At 40.9% G+C, this 19,095-nt stretch overlaps 2 protein-coding genes across 7 annotated transcripts in view; one reads left to right on the top strand and one right to left on the bottom strand.

Annotated features, from left to right (window-relative positions):
* SENP7 (SUMO specific peptidase 7) overlaps positions 1 to 4,162 on the bottom strand; it is a 174,173-nt gene extending 170,011 nt beyond the window's left edge. For 3 of the 6 annotated variants that reach the window (XM_064273043.1, XM_023559056.2, XM_023559054.2), the window contains exon 1: positions 3,976 to 4,161. In XM_064273043.1, coding sequence (XP_064129113.1) covers positions 3,976 to 4,015 — 40 coding nt within the window. In that variant the 5' untranslated portion in view covers positions 4,016 to 4,161. Of the gene's footprint in view, positions 1 to 3,975 lie in introns of all 6 variants that reach the window. The other 3 variants (XM_010598610.3, XM_010598608.3, XM_023559053.2) reach the window with 2 other exon arrangements.
* Positions 4,163 to 14,660: 10,498 nt separating this feature from the next.
* LOC100668484 (putative protein ARB2BP) lies at positions 14,661 to 18,746 on the top strand. Its single transcript, XM_010598611.3, has 2 exons — positions 14,661 to 15,092; positions 17,655 to 18,746. The coding sequence occupies exons 1-2, from the start codon at positions 14,661 to 14,663 to the stop codon at positions 18,744 to 18,746; spliced, it is 1,524 nt and encodes a 507-aa protein (XP_010596913.2).
* The last annotated feature ends 349 nt before the right edge of the window (positions 18,747 to 19,095 follow it).

The following is a 19,095-nucleotide window of genomic DNA, read 5'->3' as shown; positions in this document are numbered from 1 at the left end:
TAGAAAACAGCTGAATTTTCCTATGTGTTCTACATTCAATTGATGTTGATATGCGTAGCCCAGAATAAGAGGAAAAAGACAAACAATATCTTGGATTTACTATGAAAATCATTTTGACCTCACAGATCCAAGTAGGCCTCAGGGAAACAAGAAGTCCCCAGACCGCACTGTGGGAAACTCTGCATTAAGCAGGTACAGCCACGCGAGAAGCCACACCACTCCTGTAATTATCAGTTAAAGAAAAAATTAAAAAAAATTTTTTTGTTGTTGTTAAGTGAGTCATAAATACTGGTTTTGTGTTTTGCTGGGATTGGGCTTCTGCTACTTGTAACTGAAAGAGTTCTGAGCAATACACTATGTAACCCTTTGTGATTCTTTCTGGTTTAGGATCAAGTTTAAGGAAGTTTAGTGCTGTCTCACAGAGGAAACTTCCTGTCTTGTCCTCTTTTCTTTTTCCACTACTTTCCTTCTTAGAATCTTAGGATCTTCTGTCTCTTAGAATTCTTCCTGTTTTAATAATCAAAGTCTTCTCTTTGTGTACTTACAGGATTTTGATAACTAGATACGACACTTTCAGTGACCTGCGTTCATTAGAAACTATTCCTAATGAAATGGTAACTGCATGTGTATAATTATTTCACAGAATCTACAGAATCCCTTTCAACAAACTGATCATTTGTTTGTTTCTGAGAATTTACACAGAGAAAATAATATACACTATTAAGAAAATGAGAATGATTCCTAAAAATCAGTGTTCTCTTAAAACCAGAGACATGCTGAAGAGCTGCCAGGTTGATATTAGATTTGGAAATGGTTTTCATTATATGTTAACCACAGTTACTTTCAGAAGGGACATCTTCAAAAGGAAACTCATCAGGCAAAAAAAAATTCCTCTGCAGAAGCATAACATAAACATGTCTTTTAAGAATTAACAGCTTTATTCTCCAAATTCACTTTCCAAAACTACTTGCATCAAATCAACTGTAAACCCACTACTAGGAATATATCCTAGGGAAGTAAGAGCTGTTGAACTAATAGACATATGCACACCCGTTTCATTACAGCATTATTCACGATAGCAAAAAGATAGAAACAACCTAAATGTCCATCAACAGATCAATGAATAAACAAATTATGGTACATACACGCAATGGAACACCGCAACAATAAAGAACAACGATCAATCCACAAAATATCTCACAACATGGATGAACTATACTACATCAAATAAGTCAATCACAAAAGGACAAATATTATATGAGAGCACTATTTATAAAAACCCAAGAAAAGGTTTCCACACAGAAAGAAACAATCTTTGACGGTTATTGGGGGGAAGGAGGGGGGAGAGGAAATCATTACCTAGATAGCAGAGAGGTGTTAACTCTGGTGAAGGCAAAGACAACACACGATGAAGAAGTCTGCACAACTTGACCAATGCAAAGTCATAGAAACTTCCAAACACCTTGAGAGACTGAGTTACAGGGACTTAGGGCTGGGGACTGCAGTCTCGGTGGACATCTAGGTCAACTGGCACAATACAGTTCGAAAAGAAAATGTTCTACATCCTAATCTGGCGAGTAGCGCCTGGGGTCTTAAAAGCTTGCAAATGACCATCTAAGATACATCTATTGGTCCCATCCCACCTGAAACAAAGGAGAATAAACAAAACGAAAGACACAAGGAAAATATTGGTCCAAAGGACTAACGGACCACATGAATCACAGCCTCCACCAGCCTAAGCCCAGAATTAGATGGTGCCTAGCTACCACCACCAACAGGTCTGACAGATGTCACAAGACAGGATACCAGACAGAGCGGGGATAAAAACGTAGAACAAAATTCAAATTCACAAAAAAAAAGACCAGACTTGCTAGTCTGACAGAGACTGGGGGAACCCCCCAAGACTATGGCCCCCGGAAACCCTACGAACTCATAACTGAAGCCACTTCTGATGTTCACCTTTCAGCCTTAGACAGGCCTATAAAACAATACATGAGGAACGTGCTTCTTAGTTCAATCAGATACACGAGACCTAATGGGCAATACCTGCCCAAAAGTAAAGATGAGAAGGCAAGAGACAGGAAAACTGAAGTCAAAAGGAATCCAGGGTGGAAAGGGAAACAGGGAGAGTGCTGACACAATGCAAATACTGCAACCAATGTCACAAAACAACTTGTGTATAAAGTTTTGAATGCGAAACTAATTTGTGCTGTAAACTTTCACCTAAGGCACAACAAAATGAAAAAATAAAGATCAACTATAAAATAAGTATAATCAGGTAAGGGAGTATACCGGTACATGCAAAAAAGAAACGTGATTTGCTGAAGGGCAAGGTTAGTTATTATCTTGTCACCCCACCCCCTTCACCAAAAAAAACTAAGGCAAGATGAAATGCATTTATTGAAAAAAGTCATCATAAGGCTGTGCATCTCAAACTGAAGTGTGATTACTCCTAAAGTCCTGTGTTAGGAAGTACACAAATGACACCAGATAACATTGTGTATTTTTCTGTGTCCATTTTACTTGAAGATTCTGAAGGAGAAAAAAAAGTATATTAAAACAAACATAACCTACTGGAGGCATATATATACATACATACACATATCATACATACACCGTCAAAGGCAAAGAATATCTCTATACAAAAAAGTGTTAACACTGGTTGCTTATAAAAAGGGACTTCAGGCTTTCAATTGATTGCTTCAGGCAATGTCCCCAGAGATCCATGTTCACTCTCCTTTGGAGTTAAGGCTGAGAACGCTTGAGATGCACTGCTATAAGGAATTCCCAAATAAATCTGGAATTAAGGCTGTCTCCACAAAAAATAAAGGTGCCCTCGTGGTGCAGTCGTTACAGTGCTAACTAAAAAGTCTGCAGTTTAAACCGCCGAGCTTTTTGGTTAGCAGTGGAATATTTAACCACTGTGCCACTACGGCTGTTTTCCCCAAAGATCACAGCCTTGGAAACCGTACAGAATAGTTCTACTCTGTCCTACAGGGTCGCTATGAGACTAAATCAACTCCGCGGCAACGAGTTTGGTTTGGGTTTCTACAAAAATAAACGGTACAATAGGAAATGAAAAAACCAAACAAAATAATTGATGCATTGGTGTTAGTATGTGTACTAAAGTCTAAGCTTATTAAAGGTAATTTCCTCCTCCCCACCTCTCGTACTAAAAGACTTAACACAAAGGCGCGGGGCGCCCTTAATGGATGAGATGTTTCACAAAAACTTGCCGACTGGGAGGAGCCCTGCCTCACGACTTATACCTCCACTTATGTTTTCAAGGCGTAGTACACCGAAGATCATCATTTAAACCTTAAAGGAATTTCAAAAACAAAAATGTGCTGAGAATAAAAGCATAACGGAAGCACGGCTTCACATCCTTTGTTCGGCTTTTTAATCACTTTTTGGTAGAAGCTGGAAGAGGCTGGAAGAGAAAAAGGCTATTAAAAGCGGGTCTGTTCAGAAGAAAGAAACACATTTCTGCATTTACCTGGGGAATGAAACATCAATTAGGAAGCCCCGCCTTTCCTTCTGGGCAGCCCTTCTACCCAAAGAGTCGGGATGGGGTTGGGGGGAGTCGAGAATCACAGGAGAGAGCAAAGTGGGGTGGAAAAGAAGCTGGTACATTGGTGGAATTACGAGGAAGGCGTGGCAGGAGAGCCGCAGGCCAACCGGGAAGATCCTGGGCCGAGGCGACTCGAGGAGGGTGTTCGAGGGAGGAGGGAAAAAACGAAAGGAGTGTTGAGGTGAAGAGTCGCCGAGGCTTCGCTGACAGCTCGGGCTGGTCTGCGACTCCGGGGACGGAGGCCACCCGGGACTCTGCCATTGTGCGCGCCCCCCTTCTCCCTCCCCGCCCCGCCCCCGCCCTCGCCCTCGCGGCTCCGGGCCGCAGCGCCCGCCGCCGCCAGTGCCTACCGTTTGCCCAGTGTGAGGGACAATATGCTCAACCCTGCTCCGACCCCTTCTCACCTGAAGAGGAACGACGTCGCCCAGGCTTCCTCTTGTCCATCTTCTCCCCCTCCTGCTGGAGTCGCAGTTGCGGTCGCTGTCACCTCAAGACCCCTCAGGCTGGGGATGGGGGAAGGGGAGAGGAAAAGGCAGGAAAGTGCGAACCGCGCTTGCGCAAGAGCCGTCGCCGGCCCTCCGACCGGAAATCAGCCTCCCCTCCCACCTCCACCCGGAAGTCACTTCCTGGGACTTGTTTTGTTTGCGAGGTGCTGCTTGAGGTGCTTGTTTCGTGGCGCTTTTTATCTCTGCCGCTGTGGGAAAGCGAGGCTGGGTGCGAGATTTTAATCCCGGGTGTAAAAGGCTGAGACTGAACCGACAAAAAAAACTAAAACGGGAAACTTTAAAACTTCTTCCAGTTCACTGAACCTCGCGAGGTAGCCCCCTCAAAAAACCAAGCCAAACCTGTTCTAGGGGAGTTGATGGCGACTTTTAGCGACCCAATATGACACAGTAAAACTTCCCCACAGGGTTTCCAAGAAGCAGCTGGTGGGTTTGAACTGCCGACTTTTTGGTTAGCAGCGGAGCTCTTAACCACTTCTCCAGAAATGACTAAAACTTAATAACTTTTGCAGTGTTACTTTGTTCACCACCTCCGCTATGTATTTGTCCTTAATGCATTTCCTCAAAAAAAAAAAAAGGCAAAATCACTTAATAATATTGATATATTCATTGGAGTGGAAATAGGTCAGCTGTCAAAGAAAAAAAATGCCATGGTGAGGATATATTTTTTAATTCAAACTAGTCATTTTTAAAAGCCCGAAAAAGGAAGCTAGACCTCTATTTTGAAGCATGGAGTGCTGAGATGATGGTAGACACTGGGTGGCTGTAAACTGGAATTCCTTCAACTAAGGAAATAGCCGTGTCCTGCAACTTTTCTTCCAGTGATTTAAGCCTGATGAGTTTTGAAATGGTAGACCTATTTGAACAGTGGTTAAGCACTTGCCTGCTAACTGAAAGGTGGGCAGTTGGAACCCACCAGCCACTCAGCGGGAGCCGGCTTTTTTAAAGGTTTATAGCCCTATGGGGCAGTTGCACTCTGTCCTTGGAACTCTGTGAGTTGGAATGCACTCCATGGCAACGAGTTTGGTTTTTTGGTAATTTTGAAATATTTTCAATGGGCCCATCAGCTTAGAAAATTATTAATTTCATTAGGCATAAATGTACATACAGGAATAAAAATGTGTAACGAAAATGAGCTGACACCTGTGAATTACGCTGTTGGTGAAGAACATTGAATATATCATGGACTGCTAGGAGAATGAACAAATCTATCTTGGCAAAAGTACAGTCAGAATGTTCCTTAGAAGCAAGGATGGCAAGACTTCGTTCATCTGGATTACTTTGGACGCATTATCAAGAGGGACTAATCGCTGAAGAACATCATGCTTGGTAAAGGATCAGTGAAAAACAGGGAGACCCTCAACAAGATGGATTGACACAGTGGCAGCAAAAATGGGCTCAAACATACATGCTATTGTGAGGATGGCACAGAACCAGGCAATGTTTCTTTTTGTTACGCATACGGTTGATACGAGTGGAAGCTGATTTGAGGGCACCTAGCAACAACAAAGCTTTAAACACGATTTAATCACAAGTTTAACAGAGTTCAGCTGAGTGCTCTCATCAGAGGCAAAATGATACTAGAATGTTCCAAACCAGAAGGGACCCGAGACCTTGAGTTTAAACCCTTTATCTTACCAACACGCATAGAGGGAAGGAGACTTGCCCAACGTCACTCAAATGGGTACAGCCATCCCATATATTGTGAATGGAACATCTTAATTACAACATGGTAATTGGGTAAGTGCTAGGTTAGAGGTAGACCCCAGGTGCTTTAGGGTACTGGGCTGAGGGAAGTGCCTTACATGGCAGGAATACTTCAGGGATTGCTGAGAGTGAAATTCACCGTAAGGACTTCATTTAGAGGCACTAGTTTATTTCCGTTTAATGAACGGAAACATTGCTTACTGAAAAATATCTGAATTTTAAGTTTTAATTAAGAAGTTAACTGACTCAAGAATCAACCCAGCTTGACTCACTAGCCAATATTGTAGGAAACAAATTAACTGCAAAAGATGGAAGTAGAGCTGAGAGATGGGAACATAAAAAAAGAGCGCGTGAGTAATCCATCCCCCCCCGCCCCCGAACTAACAATCTCAATAAAAGTGGTTCCTGAAATTTAGCAGTAAGGTAACTGATGAGAAGTGAAATTATAAGTCAAATTATTCAGCTTGCAGATGTATCATTAAACATCTCATTGCACCAAATAGAGCATTTGTGCTAATGAAGACTGAGTGAGCCAGTTTATTTCTTTGAATTGGAACTTGTTTTTTAATAACATGTATGAAAATAAATGACCTTTAAGCTCAAGAATTTTTAATTTGCTTTTCTTAACTACTATTTTTTATTGTTTAGCCTTAACGACCTTTACTACATAGTAAGTGATACTGAAAATGCCTCAAGGACTATTCAGTCAATGATTTCATTGTTTCTGCTTTTGGGGGAGTTTTTCAACAACCTCACATTTTCACGAAAGACTAATCGATCTTTTATGGTGTTTCATAATATTCAGGTGAAAGCTTTATTAAGAAAAAGGACAAAAAAGGTGAATGATTTTCTTAGCATGTTTGGGGATAATGTCATTTCTTTTATGTACATTTACCTGATACTGTACAGAAGATTTTAAATTAAAATCATTTGAGGTTAGAAATTCATCAGCCTAGAATTTTATAGGAAGAGAAAATGATGGACTGGTCTGATCTAAATGGATGTGGTTATTTATTATGTGCTAAACACTTTTTTTTTTAAACACTTCAAAATTAGGTATTCAGTATATTTTTAAGCGGTGATTATAGTTTTAACAGTTTCAAGCCATATTGGCAGTGTGAAAGTATTTGAACCCTTTCTTTACTCTTTGATTAACCATTTCTGTGAAGAGAGCTAAATGAAATCTACAAAAGGTCCTTTTGCATCACAAATAAGTTAACTTTAAGTGCGATATAAACGTAAACAGATTTGGATGGGCATCTTGGTTTTAAAAATGACAGTGAACAATCCGGCATTCCTTACCATGGGCTCTGGGAAAGCCTGTGCCAGGTTGCTATTCACCTCATTTTCCTTAGTAATTCAGTCTTATATTTTAGTAAGATTGAGAAAAGTAAGTTTCACCACCTGAAAAATTCTTATGTGCGGGAAGCCTTTCTCCCATGCATAAACCAAAACCAAACCCGTTGCCCTCGAGTCAATTCCAATTCAAAACCAAAACCCATTGCCATCAAGTCAATATTGACTCATTCCGACCCTATAGGACAGAGTAGAACTGCCCCATAGAGTTTCCAAGGAGTGCCTGGTGGATTTGAACTGATGACCTTTTGGTTAGCAGCCATAGCATTTAACCACTACGCTGCCAGGTTTTCCAATTCTAATTCAGAGTGACCCTATAAGACAGAGTACACCTGCCCCACAGGGTTTCCTAGGCTGTAATCAGAAGCCAACTGCCTCAGCTTTCTCCCGTGGAGGGGCGGGTGGGTTCTAACCACCAGCCTCTCGATTAGCAGCTGAGTGCTTAACCACTGTGCCACCAGGGCTGCTCTTCCATGTACTGATGAACTAAATATGTCATTAATATGTGACTCATGAAAACACACGAGTTGTTTGGTGTCAAACAGGGCTTCGAAGCAGTTCATTCCGGTTTGACCCCCGGGGGAATCTTGTTAAAATGTAGATTCTGATTCAGTACATCTGGGGTGGAATTGCAGATTCTCAGCAGGAGGTCAGACCGAAAGGAGCCAGTTCAAAGTGCTGGTTTCAAAGACACCTTCTTTTGTAAGACTATCAGCAGTTGGAACTGTCCTGCAGTGGAAAAATAGCCTGTTTACAGAAGTTAAGAAAACCTGTGATAACTCAACATATTTGAGCAGCAGATGGATAATCTTCTGCCCAGTAGGCTATGGAAGGAATTCATGCACAATGCTTCTTAAACCTTTAGCTTAAGATCCCCAAAGTCTCTCTTGGCCCTGAGAAACCACAAGAATTAGTACACTGTCCTAGGATTAGTAGCAGCTGGGTGTCATTACCACTCCCTGTAGTCCTGATACAGCCTGTGGGGTGCAAATGGTTAATGGCCTCCATGGCTAAATGAAGGTTGGAAGTTTGGGTCCACTTGGAGGCACCTCTTAAGAAAGGCCTGGCAATCTGCTTCCCAAAAATCAGTCATTCTAAACCCTATGGAGCACAGCTCTGTTCTGATACATATGGAGTTGCCATGAGTCAGAATCGATTCAGTGGCAACTAGTGGTCCTGATGGAGAACCATAGTCCTGATAGAGGAAAGAGGAGAGCAGTTTCAGAATCTGGAGGGGAGCTGTGTAAAGAGAACCACGTGGATAGAGCCACTGGGTGCAAACTGTGACCTTCAGTCCAATGATACAGCCAGCCCACAGTGAACCCACAGGGAGGGAAACAAAGAGAACGAATACCCCAGTCTTGGTCTTCCTTTTTTAATTGTACTTTAGATGAAGGTTTAGAGAACAAACTAGCTTCTCGTTAATCAGTTAGTACACATATTGTTTTGTGACATCGGTGAACAACCCCACGACATGTCAACACTCTCCCGTCTTGACCTTGGGTTCCGTTTTACCAGTTTTCCCATCCCCTCCTACCTTCTAGTCCTTGCCTCTGGGCTTCTGTGCCACTTTAGTCTCGTTTTGTTTTACGGGCCTGTCTAACCTTTGACTGAAGGGTGAATGAACCTCAGGAGTGACTTTGTTACTGAGCTAAAAGGGTGTCTGGAGACCATACTCTCAGGGTTTCTCCAGTCTCTGTGAGGCTGGTCTTTTTTTGTGAGATAGAGTTTTGGTCTCTGTTTTTCTCCACCTCTGTCTGGGACCCACTATTGTGATCCCTGTCAGAGCAGTCAGTGGTGGCAGCCAGGCAGCATCTAGTTGTACTGGACTCAGAATGGTGGAGGCTGTGGTAGTTGTGGTTCATTAGTCCTTTGGACTAATCTTTCCCTTGTGTCTTTAGTTTTCTTCATTCTTCCTTGCTCTCGAAGGGGTGAGACCAGTGGAGTATCTTAGATGGCCACTCACAGGCTATACCCCAGATGCTACTCACCAAAGTACAATGTAAAACATTTTCTTGTAAGTATATTATGCCAGTTGAGCTGTTGTTGTTGTTAGGTGCCATCGAGTAAGTTCCGACTCATAGTGACCCTATGCACAACAAAACAAAACTGCCAGGTCCTGCGCCATCCTCACAATAGTTGCTAGCTTGAGCCCGTTGTTGCAGCCACTGTGTCAATCCATCTCATTGAGAGTCTTCCTCTTTTTCACTGACCGTCTACTTTACCAAGCATGCTGTCCTTCTCTAGTGACTGATGCCTTGTGATAACATGTCCAAAGTATGTGAGACATAGTCTCATCATTCTTGCTTCTAAGGATCATTCTGGTTGTACTTTTTCCAAGACAGATTTATTTGTTTTTGTTTTTGTTTTTTGGCAGTCCACAGTATATTCAATATTCTTTGCCAACACCACACTTCAAAGGCGTCAATTCATCTTTGGTCTTCCTTATTCATTGTCCAGCTTTTGCATACATATGAGGTGATTGAAAACCCCATGGCTTGGGTCATATGCACCTTAGTCCTCAAGGTGACATCTTTGCTTTTTAACACACTAAAGAGATCTCTTGCAGCTGATTTGTCCAGTGCAATGCGTCTTTTGACTTCTTGACTGCTGCTTCCATAGGTGTTGATTGTGGTTCGAAATAAAATGAAATCCTTAACAACCTCAGTCTTTTCCGTTTATCATGATGTTGCTTATTGGTCCAGTTGTAAGCATTTTGTTTTCTTTATGTTGAGGTGTAATCCATACTGAAGGTTGTGATCTTTGATCTTCATCAGTAAGTGCTTCAAGTCCTCTTCACTTTCAGCAAGCGAGGTTGTGTCATCTACATAATGCAGGTTGTTAATGAGTCTTCCTCCAATCATGTTGCCCCGTTCTTCATATAGTCCAGCTTCTCGGATTATTTGTCGAGCGTACAGATTGACTAATTATGGTCAAAGGATACAACTCTGATGCACACCTTTCTTGAGTTTAAACCATGCAGTATTTCCTTGTTCTGTTCGAACCACTGCCTCGTGATCCATGTAGAGATTCATCATGAGCACAATTAAGTTTTCTAGAATTCCCATTCTTCGAAATGTCATCCATAATTTGTTATGATCCACATAGTTGAATGCCTTAGCATAGTCAATAAAATACAGGTAAACATTCTTCTGGTATTCTCTGCTTTCAGCCAGGATCCATCAGACATCAGCAATAATTTCGCTGGTTCCATGTCCTCTTCTAAACTTGGTTTGAATTTCTGGCAGTTCCCTGTCAATATACTGCTGCAGCCACTTTCGAATGATCTTCAGCAAAATTTTGCTTGCATGTGCTATTAATGATATTGTTAGATGATTTCCACATTTGGTTGGATCCCCTTTCTTGGAAATAGGAGTAAATATGGATCTGTTCCAGTCAGTTGACCAGCTGTCTTCTGAATTTCTTGGCATAGATGAGTGAGCACTTCCAGTGCCGCATCTATTTGTTGAAACATCTCAATTGGTATTCCGTCAATCCCAGAGCCTTGTTTTTCGCCAATACCTTCAGTGCAGCTTGGACTCCTTTCTTCAGTACCATTGGTTCCTGATCATAGTAACTCCTGAAATGGTTGAATGTCAACCAAATCTTTTTGCATATTCCTTCCATCTTTTAATTCTTCCTGCATCGTTTAATATTTTCCCTGTAGAATCCTTCAATACTGCAGCTCAAGGCCTTGAATTTTTTTCTTCAGTTCTTTCAGCCTGAGAAATGCTGAGCATGTTCTTCCCTTTTGGTTTTCCATCTCCAGGTCTTTGTACATGTCATCATAATACTTTGTCTTCTCGAGCTGTCCTTTGAAATCTTCTGTTCGGCTCTTTTACTTCATCATTTTTTTCTTTTTGATTTAGCTACTCGACATTCAAGAGCAAGTTTCAGAGTCTCTTCTGACATCCATTTAAGTTTTTTCCTTCTCTCCTGTCTTTTTAATGGCTTCTTGCTTTCTTCACATACGATGTTCTTGATGTCATTTCACAACTTGTCTGGTCTTTGGTCATTAGTGTTCAACGCCTAAAATCTATTCTTGAAAAAAAAATTCTTGAGGTGGTCTCTAAATTCAAGTGGGATATATTCAAGGTAATACTTTGGCTCTCATGGACTTTTTCTAATTTTCTGCATTTTCTTCAGTTTCAACTTGAACTTCCATTTGAGTAACTGATGCTCTGATCTACAGTCAGCCCCTGGCCTTGTTCTGAAAGATGACATTGAACTTTTCCATTATCTCTTTCCGCAGATGTAGTTGATTTGATTCCTGTGTATTCCATCTGGAGAGGTCCACGTGTATAGTCACCATTTATGTTGGTGAAAAAAAGGTATTTGCAGTGAAGAAGTCGTTGGTCTTGCAAAATTCTATCATGTGATCTCTGGCATCGTTTGTATCACCAAGACCATATTTTTCAACTACTGATTCTTCTTTGTTTCCAACTTTCCCATTCCAATCTCCAGTAATTATCAGTGCATCCTGATTGCATGTTCAGTCAATTTCAGGCTGCAGAAGCTGGTAAAAATGTTCAATTTCTTCATCTTTGGCCTTAGTGGTTGGTGCGTAAATTTGAATAATAGTCATATTAGCATCAGAACATTGTATGATATAGTGCCGGGAGATGAGCCCTTCAGGTTGGCAGGCTCTCAAAATACAACTGGGGAAGAGCTGCCTCCTCAGAGTAGAGTCGACCTTAATGACATGGATGGACTCAAGCTTTCAGGACCTTCGTTTGCAGATGTGGCACGACTCAAAATGGGAAGAAACAACTGCAAACATTCATTAACAATCAGAACCTGGAATGTACGAAGTCTGAATCTAGGAAAATTGGGAATCGTCAAAAATGAAATGCAACGCATAAACATCGATACCTTGGCATTAGTGAGCTGAAATGGACTGGTATTGGTCATTTTGAATGAGGCAATCATATAATCTACTATGCTGGGAATGACAACTTGAAGAGGAATGGCGTTGCATTCATCATCAAAAAGAACATTTCAAGATCTATTTTGAAGTACAACGCTGTCAGTGATAGGATAATATTCATACGCCTACAAGGAAGATCAATTGATATGACTATTATTCAAATTTATGCACAGATGAATTGAGCTAGATGTTGTAAATCTTTACAGAAGCAGACTGCCACATCTTTCTCCCATGGAGTGGCTGGTGATTCCGAACCCACAGCCTTTTGGTTAGTAGCTGAGGGCTTCATCAGTGCACCACTAGGGCTCCTTCTGAAGTGGAAGGGGGTTCCTGAAAATCAAAATATACCAATTAAAATTGTTTCCATCTGTGATTCTAGTGCCACACTCACCCTCCGCTTAGAGATAACCACACCTAAAGCACAACATGGCAGCTGTTTCACCATCTAACCCAGGTTGGTAGAAGGATCTCGTTTGAAATTTTCATTAATGGATATATACTGCTCTCCTTTTTTAGTTCATTCTATGTAAAATAACTAGATGAATTAACATAGGGAAGTAAGTTCCTAGCAAATGGTCCTCATTAAATTTTTGGTGAATGAATGAAATGAAGGGTCAAGTGCTGTGCATTTCTAAGATTACTGGTAAAAATCAATCTTCTATTGGGTTTCTAGAGTTACTTGAGTTACTTTGGACATGTCAGTTTATCTTTGTGAAAGCCTCAACTTCTCCATTTATAAAATTAAATGTATTAGCTAAAAATGTCAATAAGGTCCCTTCCAGCTCTAATAATCTTACTCTTGAAGCTTCAAGGTATCTTACTCCAACCCATTCATTAAAAAAAACTAAGCATATAAGACAGTTTGCTTCTTGCCTTCTTTATTATAATGGACTGTCTTTATTTTCTTGAGAGAAATGGACCACCTTGGTGTGCAAAGGAAAAAAACAAGTATGTGTAGATTTACAGGATATTCTCTAAGAATAATTAATAAACCTTTGACATTTATTAACTCTGCAAAACCCCTGTATTTTTTTCAAAAGCTTTGTGTGTCTCTCCTATGTATACAGTTAGAGGGCTTTTAAAGTGCTTTTTACTTATGCTCTTGGCAGAAATCATAAAAGTCTAACAGTAGATAGTGAACAAAAAAAAGCCTGTGCTCTTGTGAAACTTACATTCTGATGGGGGAAAACAGAACAAGCAAATATAAGTCAGTTGGTAATAAGTACTACAAAAAGGAAAAAAAAAAAAGGAAGGATTATAAAGACAGAGGGAGTGATGCAGGATGGGAGAGGATTTTCAGATAGAATGGTTGGGGAAGGACTCTCTGATCAGAAAACACATGGGCAAAAATCTGAAGGAAATGAAGCCATGTAGATATCTAGGGGAAGAGTGTTCCAGGCAGTGGACATAGAAAAGGCAAGTGGTTTTAGGCAGTAGTGTGCTTTACCAGTTGCAAGCAAAGAGACCAAATGTGGCTGAAGTCAGCAAGAGAGTGGTGGGAAATGATACCTGAAAAAGCTAAGAGATCATGTAGCTAGTTGAGTAAGCAAGTGAGGGAATGGAGGGAGGTGACGTTGGAGAACTAAGGGCCATGTGAGACCTTGCAGGCCAGGGTAAGGATTTAGGCTAAATTTTATTCTGAGTGAGAGGGGAAGCCACTGAGAATTTTGAGCAGGGGTATGACATCCAATTTAGATGTTTTGGAGGGATCATTCTGGCTGCTTTGTGGAAGACAGACCACTGTGGGACTAGAGCTTATGCAAAGAGATGGATGGGAGACTAACTAAAGGTGAGGGTTGATGCTGACTTGGATTTGAGTGGCAAAAGTGGAGGGCTGACCATGATTAGACTATAAATATATTTCAAGTAATAGAGCCTACAGATTTTCTTATGAATGGAATGTGGGGTATGAAAGAGAGGAGGGAGATTTGTAGCATGAGCAACTGAAAGAATGGAGTTGCCATTCACTAAGACAGGGAAGACTAGAGGGAGAATAGATTGAAGGGGGTGTTTTTAACATGTTAAGCTTGAAATGCCTATTTGACATGCGAGTAAATATATCAAGTAGACAGTTGGATATGAGTCTGGAATTCAGAGTAAATGTAAAGGTTGGAATATAATAACCAAGCAAAACCTACCGAAATAAATTTTGAAGAATTACCTAGCCTCTCATTCTACAGGATGCTCTCCACCTTATTCTATTCACTCCATCTCCACCGGTTCTTTATACGTTGTTGCAGCTGCCATTGAGTCAGCCCCCAGCTCACGGTGACCCCACATGTTAACAGAATGGAACTGCTCCATAGGTGTAAAAACGGTGTGGCAGTGGCATCTGACCTCCTCTAACTTCAGGAGGGCTTGAGAGAAACATTATCAGCATCAACACTCAAGGCTGATTCCTATGAAGCAGAGGTCAGACATGCTTCTACCCTCCAACTGCCCCTCCTACTGCACTCTCTACTTCTCTGCTGGGTTCAGCAATTCATTGCAATGGCCACATAGAACTCACAGACCATACTCACAATTATGGGGTTTATTAGGGAAACAACAGGTTACAATTCAGGTTCAGGAATGCTCAGGTTACAGCTCTTGGATCATGAGAGCCTCTTCCCAGCCGTGTCCACAGGCATGCCTCTCTCTGGCCCCTCAGCCTCTGCCCAGCTCAGGCCAGTGTTACCAAGCTCTTTTTGCTCTGCAGATAAGTGCCCAAAGGCACCCCAGTCCGGCAGCAGGCCCCCTGCTCGAAGGTGCTCAGCTTTCTTGCTTCATGGGCCAGCAAGCCCACCGCGCTGTCTCCTGCAGGTCTCCTGCTGCCTCTGCTGCCACTGTTTTCACTGCTGCTGCTTCTCGCTACCTCTCGCCGTCTCTGGTGTTACAGCTCTCTCTCTGTCTCCTGGGTCAAGGAGGTTCTCAGTGCAGTGATTCCTGGTCCAGAGGACATGGCATGCTCTGCTCCCTTCTCTTCTTGGTGGTCACGAGGTCCCCTTCTCTGCTCTGGAATTGGCTCCCTTTTAAGCCTAGTGGAATGGCAAAACTGAACCAATTCCTAGGTTAGGATTCCATACATCTTATTTGCATGATTCCACCCCCACAAGGGTCCCATGCACCTTATTTGCATTATTAGCAATGCTGTCCAGTCCACTTGGTGGGCCACAAGCACCACATTTGCATAGTCCCACGCGGTTGTTTGTTCAGGGTTACAAAGACTGTAGCTAGACGGGCTATATTAAGTAATTCACTGCACTGCAATAGTGTCTTCTGGGCAATAATCTTTATGGAAGCAGATTGCCAGGCCTTTCTCCTGTGGAGCTGCTGAGTGGGTTCCAACAACCAACCTTTAGGTTAGTAACCAATCACAAATCACTGGCATCTCCCAGGTTCCTCTTCTTTATATTATTGTTGTTGTGTGTCCTCATAGCAACCCTGTAGGATGAAGTAGAACTGCCCCATAGGGTTTTCTAGACTATAGTCTTTACAGGAACAGATTCCAGGTCTCTTCTACCTTGGAGCTGCTGGTAGGTTCGAACCACCAGCCTTTCAATTAGCAGCCAAGTGCTTAACCATTGGGCAGCCAGGGCTTATGTTCTTTATATAAAACCTGTTGCCATAGAGTCTATTCCAACTCATAGTGACCCTACAGGACAGAGTAGAACTGCCCCATAGGGTTTTCTAGGCTTTTTAATCTTTATGGAAGCCAACTGCCACAACTTGCTCTCACAGAACGGTTGGTGGGTTCAAACCATGACCTTTCAGTTAGCAGCCAAGCACTTAACCACCGTCACCAGCACTCCTTGTTCTTTGTAGACCCATCTGTTACTTTTGGTTTTCCGGTTTGTTGAGTCCCATTCTAACTACAGAGAATTGTCTCTCAATCAATTAGGCACACACACACTTAACAAAGGTGAAGAAGAGTGATTGGATGGATGCTGTTCACTGTGTGCTATTAGAAAATACTAATTTTTTTCTGATTGAAGGAAAAGTTGAATAATTAGCTAACAAATTTCATTGTTCATCTCATAAAGTTTTAAATATTTTGTTTCCTCTATTTTTGGAACAGAGAAAGGCAATTTTTAGCACGGCATGTGAATAAGCAAAGTAATTTTAGATCTGAGAGATTACTGCTTTTCTGTGCAAACCTCCACATCCATTTCGAATCATAAAATAGACTTTTGTTTTTGGAAAGTAGTTTGACAATACCTGGTAAAATGGAAGATGTTGATAAAATATGACCCATAAATTCCACTTCTTGGTATATTCCCTAGGGAAACATTTGATACGTGCACAAACATATACGTACAAGGATGTTCACTGCAGCTTTTTTATAATGGGAAAACTGGAGCAATCTAAATGTTCTTCAACAGGAAAATGGTTAAATAAAATATGGTATATTCCAACAGCGAATTACTATAAATGTAATGCATGTACAAAATGAATAAACTAGAACTACATTTGTTAATGTAGATAAAAATCACGATGTCAAGTGAAAAAAAGCAAGGCTGGACAAGAGATATACATAGTTTTTGTAATTTCACATTTCTCAAAGAAGAGGATTGTGCTGTGTGTGAGATACTAGTAAGATGGTTTTTACATTAGTTCGTTTAATTCTGTCAACAACCTTGTGAAATAAATGGTGTTATCCCTAGTTCACATTTATTCATTCAAAAAATATATATTACATACCAGACATTGTTCTAAGCACTGATCATACAGCCGTGAATTGAACAAAGCTTCTGCCCTCATGAAACTTTCATTCTAGTGAGGGAAGACAGATTTAGAAATATATGCAAACATATGTCAGGTGGTAATATGTGCTATGAAGAAACATAAAGTAGGGAAGAGAGAGAGAGAGTAATAGCATAACTAAACTAGCACTCAGAAGTTGAAGAAATAACTTCATATAGGTTAAAAAACCTGCTGAGGGTCACTTAACTTGTAAATTTGGAGTTGGGATTTAAACCTAAGTCAATCTAATTCCAGAGGTTCTTCTGTTAAGGATGGTAACTCTATCAGTCACTTACACTTGGGAAAAAATTACATTACCCCTTCCCCTCACTTATCAACTATCTCATTATCTGACATTTTGCATTCACAATGATAGTAAAAAATCTACTATCTGACAGTAATAAACAGTCATGAATGTCGAGGTGTGAGGCAGGAGGAATGCTGGCTCTGATGGTTAAGGTTATTTGTCAGCTTGGCTGGACCATGATTCTCAGTGATTTGGCTGTTATGTAATGATGTACTCATCCTCCATTTTGTGATCTGATGTGGTCATCTTCTATTTTCACATAACACCAATTTCTTATAACAGCCTGGTCTTTGGAACCTAACCATTTTCATAGGTGAGGAGAGGGTGTATTAACAGAATAACACCTGAGAACAGCAACACTAGAAAAAAAAACTTTTTAATAGAACAAGATAGAATAGAAAGACGTCTAGATAGGTTGGGTACTTTGGACAACCAAAAAAACTTCCTTATGTACCTATGGGGTTTGGGAGTCAGAAAATACCATTCAAAAAGTGAGAAAAGAGTTAAATTTTTACTTTGGTTTTCTAGCACTGATACATTTTTGTGTTTTTTTGCTTTTAGTGGTTACCAATGACTCAGGAGCTGAGTTTCCAAAAATTTATTGAACAGTCTGGCTTACTAGAAGAATTTAAATATGACTTCAATGACAAAGCTGAATTGAGACACACTGAGACACAACAGCCTTTTGTCTTTAACTATTATAAAAATGTCCTGGAGAAAAATTGCAAGCGCTACCAGACCCTCGGCCATTTGTTTGAACAATACATCTACGAGCTTTTGGAGAAAGTGTGCAAATTGCAAAAAGTGTATATCCCACTTGCTGATAAAGAACCAAGAAGTTTCTTTTTCATGAGTGAGAGCACATTAACGAGACATCATTCTGCTCTTCTTGTCCTTCTTCAAGACCATGGGGTCTTCCGAGCGGGACAGTGGAGTCAACAAGCGATAATACGTCATGGTCTCCAACATGGAAGTCAGATACCGTGTATTCAAATGGCATTACAGGCACATTACGGTGTAATTGTGCCAAACCTCAATGACAGTTTTGTGGGTGTAAAGATGGAAAAAGAGTGGAAAAGCCTTCTAGCACAAAATATTGAGCCCTCTTCCCTAAAAATGGTTCAAACTGAGAGCTTTTTATCTCTCCAGCAGCCTCCCCAGTATGTTCCAGATAAATGCAGCAACACCCCGGAAGAACACATGGCTTACATTTGGGATTACTTCATTTCAAAGACTGAAGGAAAGGATGTTGCCTTCCTTGTACATGGTTACGGAGGCTTCGTTTTTATGGACCTGCTGGTTCGTAGAAAGTGGGAAGTGATGAGCAAAGTATATGCTGTTGCATTTATTGACTCTGAACACCATGTGGGACACCAACTAGGAAGTGATGTACAGTTATTAGCATGGATAAGGCACCACTGCCGTGAATGGGTGACAAGTCCTAAGCCTTTGGATAAACCTGCAGCTACTGTTTTGAAAAAGGAGTTTCCTATGGTTTCTGCTGGTACAGAAGAACACAGCTTAGCCCCTTCCTCTAGCCTAGAGTCCATTTTTAAATACTTTAAAAAAGCTTTGAAAGCCAAAACAACTGTTAATTTCTCTCGAATTCCAATAGCAACTAGAAGCTCCACAAAAAGAAAGCAAAGCGCCTAAGTTACTTTTTGTTGTTTAATGTCCCTCTGCAACTTTGCTGTTGTACATGCTAGAAGAAAAAGAACACTTTCAGTTCACACACAGTATTCTGTTCTGGCTTGAGGTTTGATTTATTACATTTTAAAACAGTGACTATATTCCCTTTTGTAGCTGATTGATGAACCAGGAAGTCAGTGCCATCGTTAATACTTTACAGTATTAGTCAAGTTCGAGGACCTTTCTTGTGAAAAGCTACTTTCCTATGGTTTAATAGAATCACATCATACTGTAGTTGATGGAAATTAAATATTAAGTCAATCTTTGGTTTCTATAATGTTTACTAATGCTACATTAAAATTATAAGTTGAAC

The sequence above is a fragment of the Loxodonta africana genome, chromosome 20 (genome assembly GCF_030014295.1).
Source record: "Loxodonta africana isolate mLoxAfr1 chromosome 20, mLoxAfr1.hap2, whole genome shotgun sequence".
In the NCBI taxonomy this organism is placed as follows: Eukaryota; Metazoa; Chordata; class Mammalia; order Proboscidea; family Elephantidae; genus Loxodonta; species Loxodonta africana.
The sequence above is the reverse complement of the archived record's forward strand: the minus strand, read 5'-3'. Positions and strand labels throughout refer to the sequence as shown.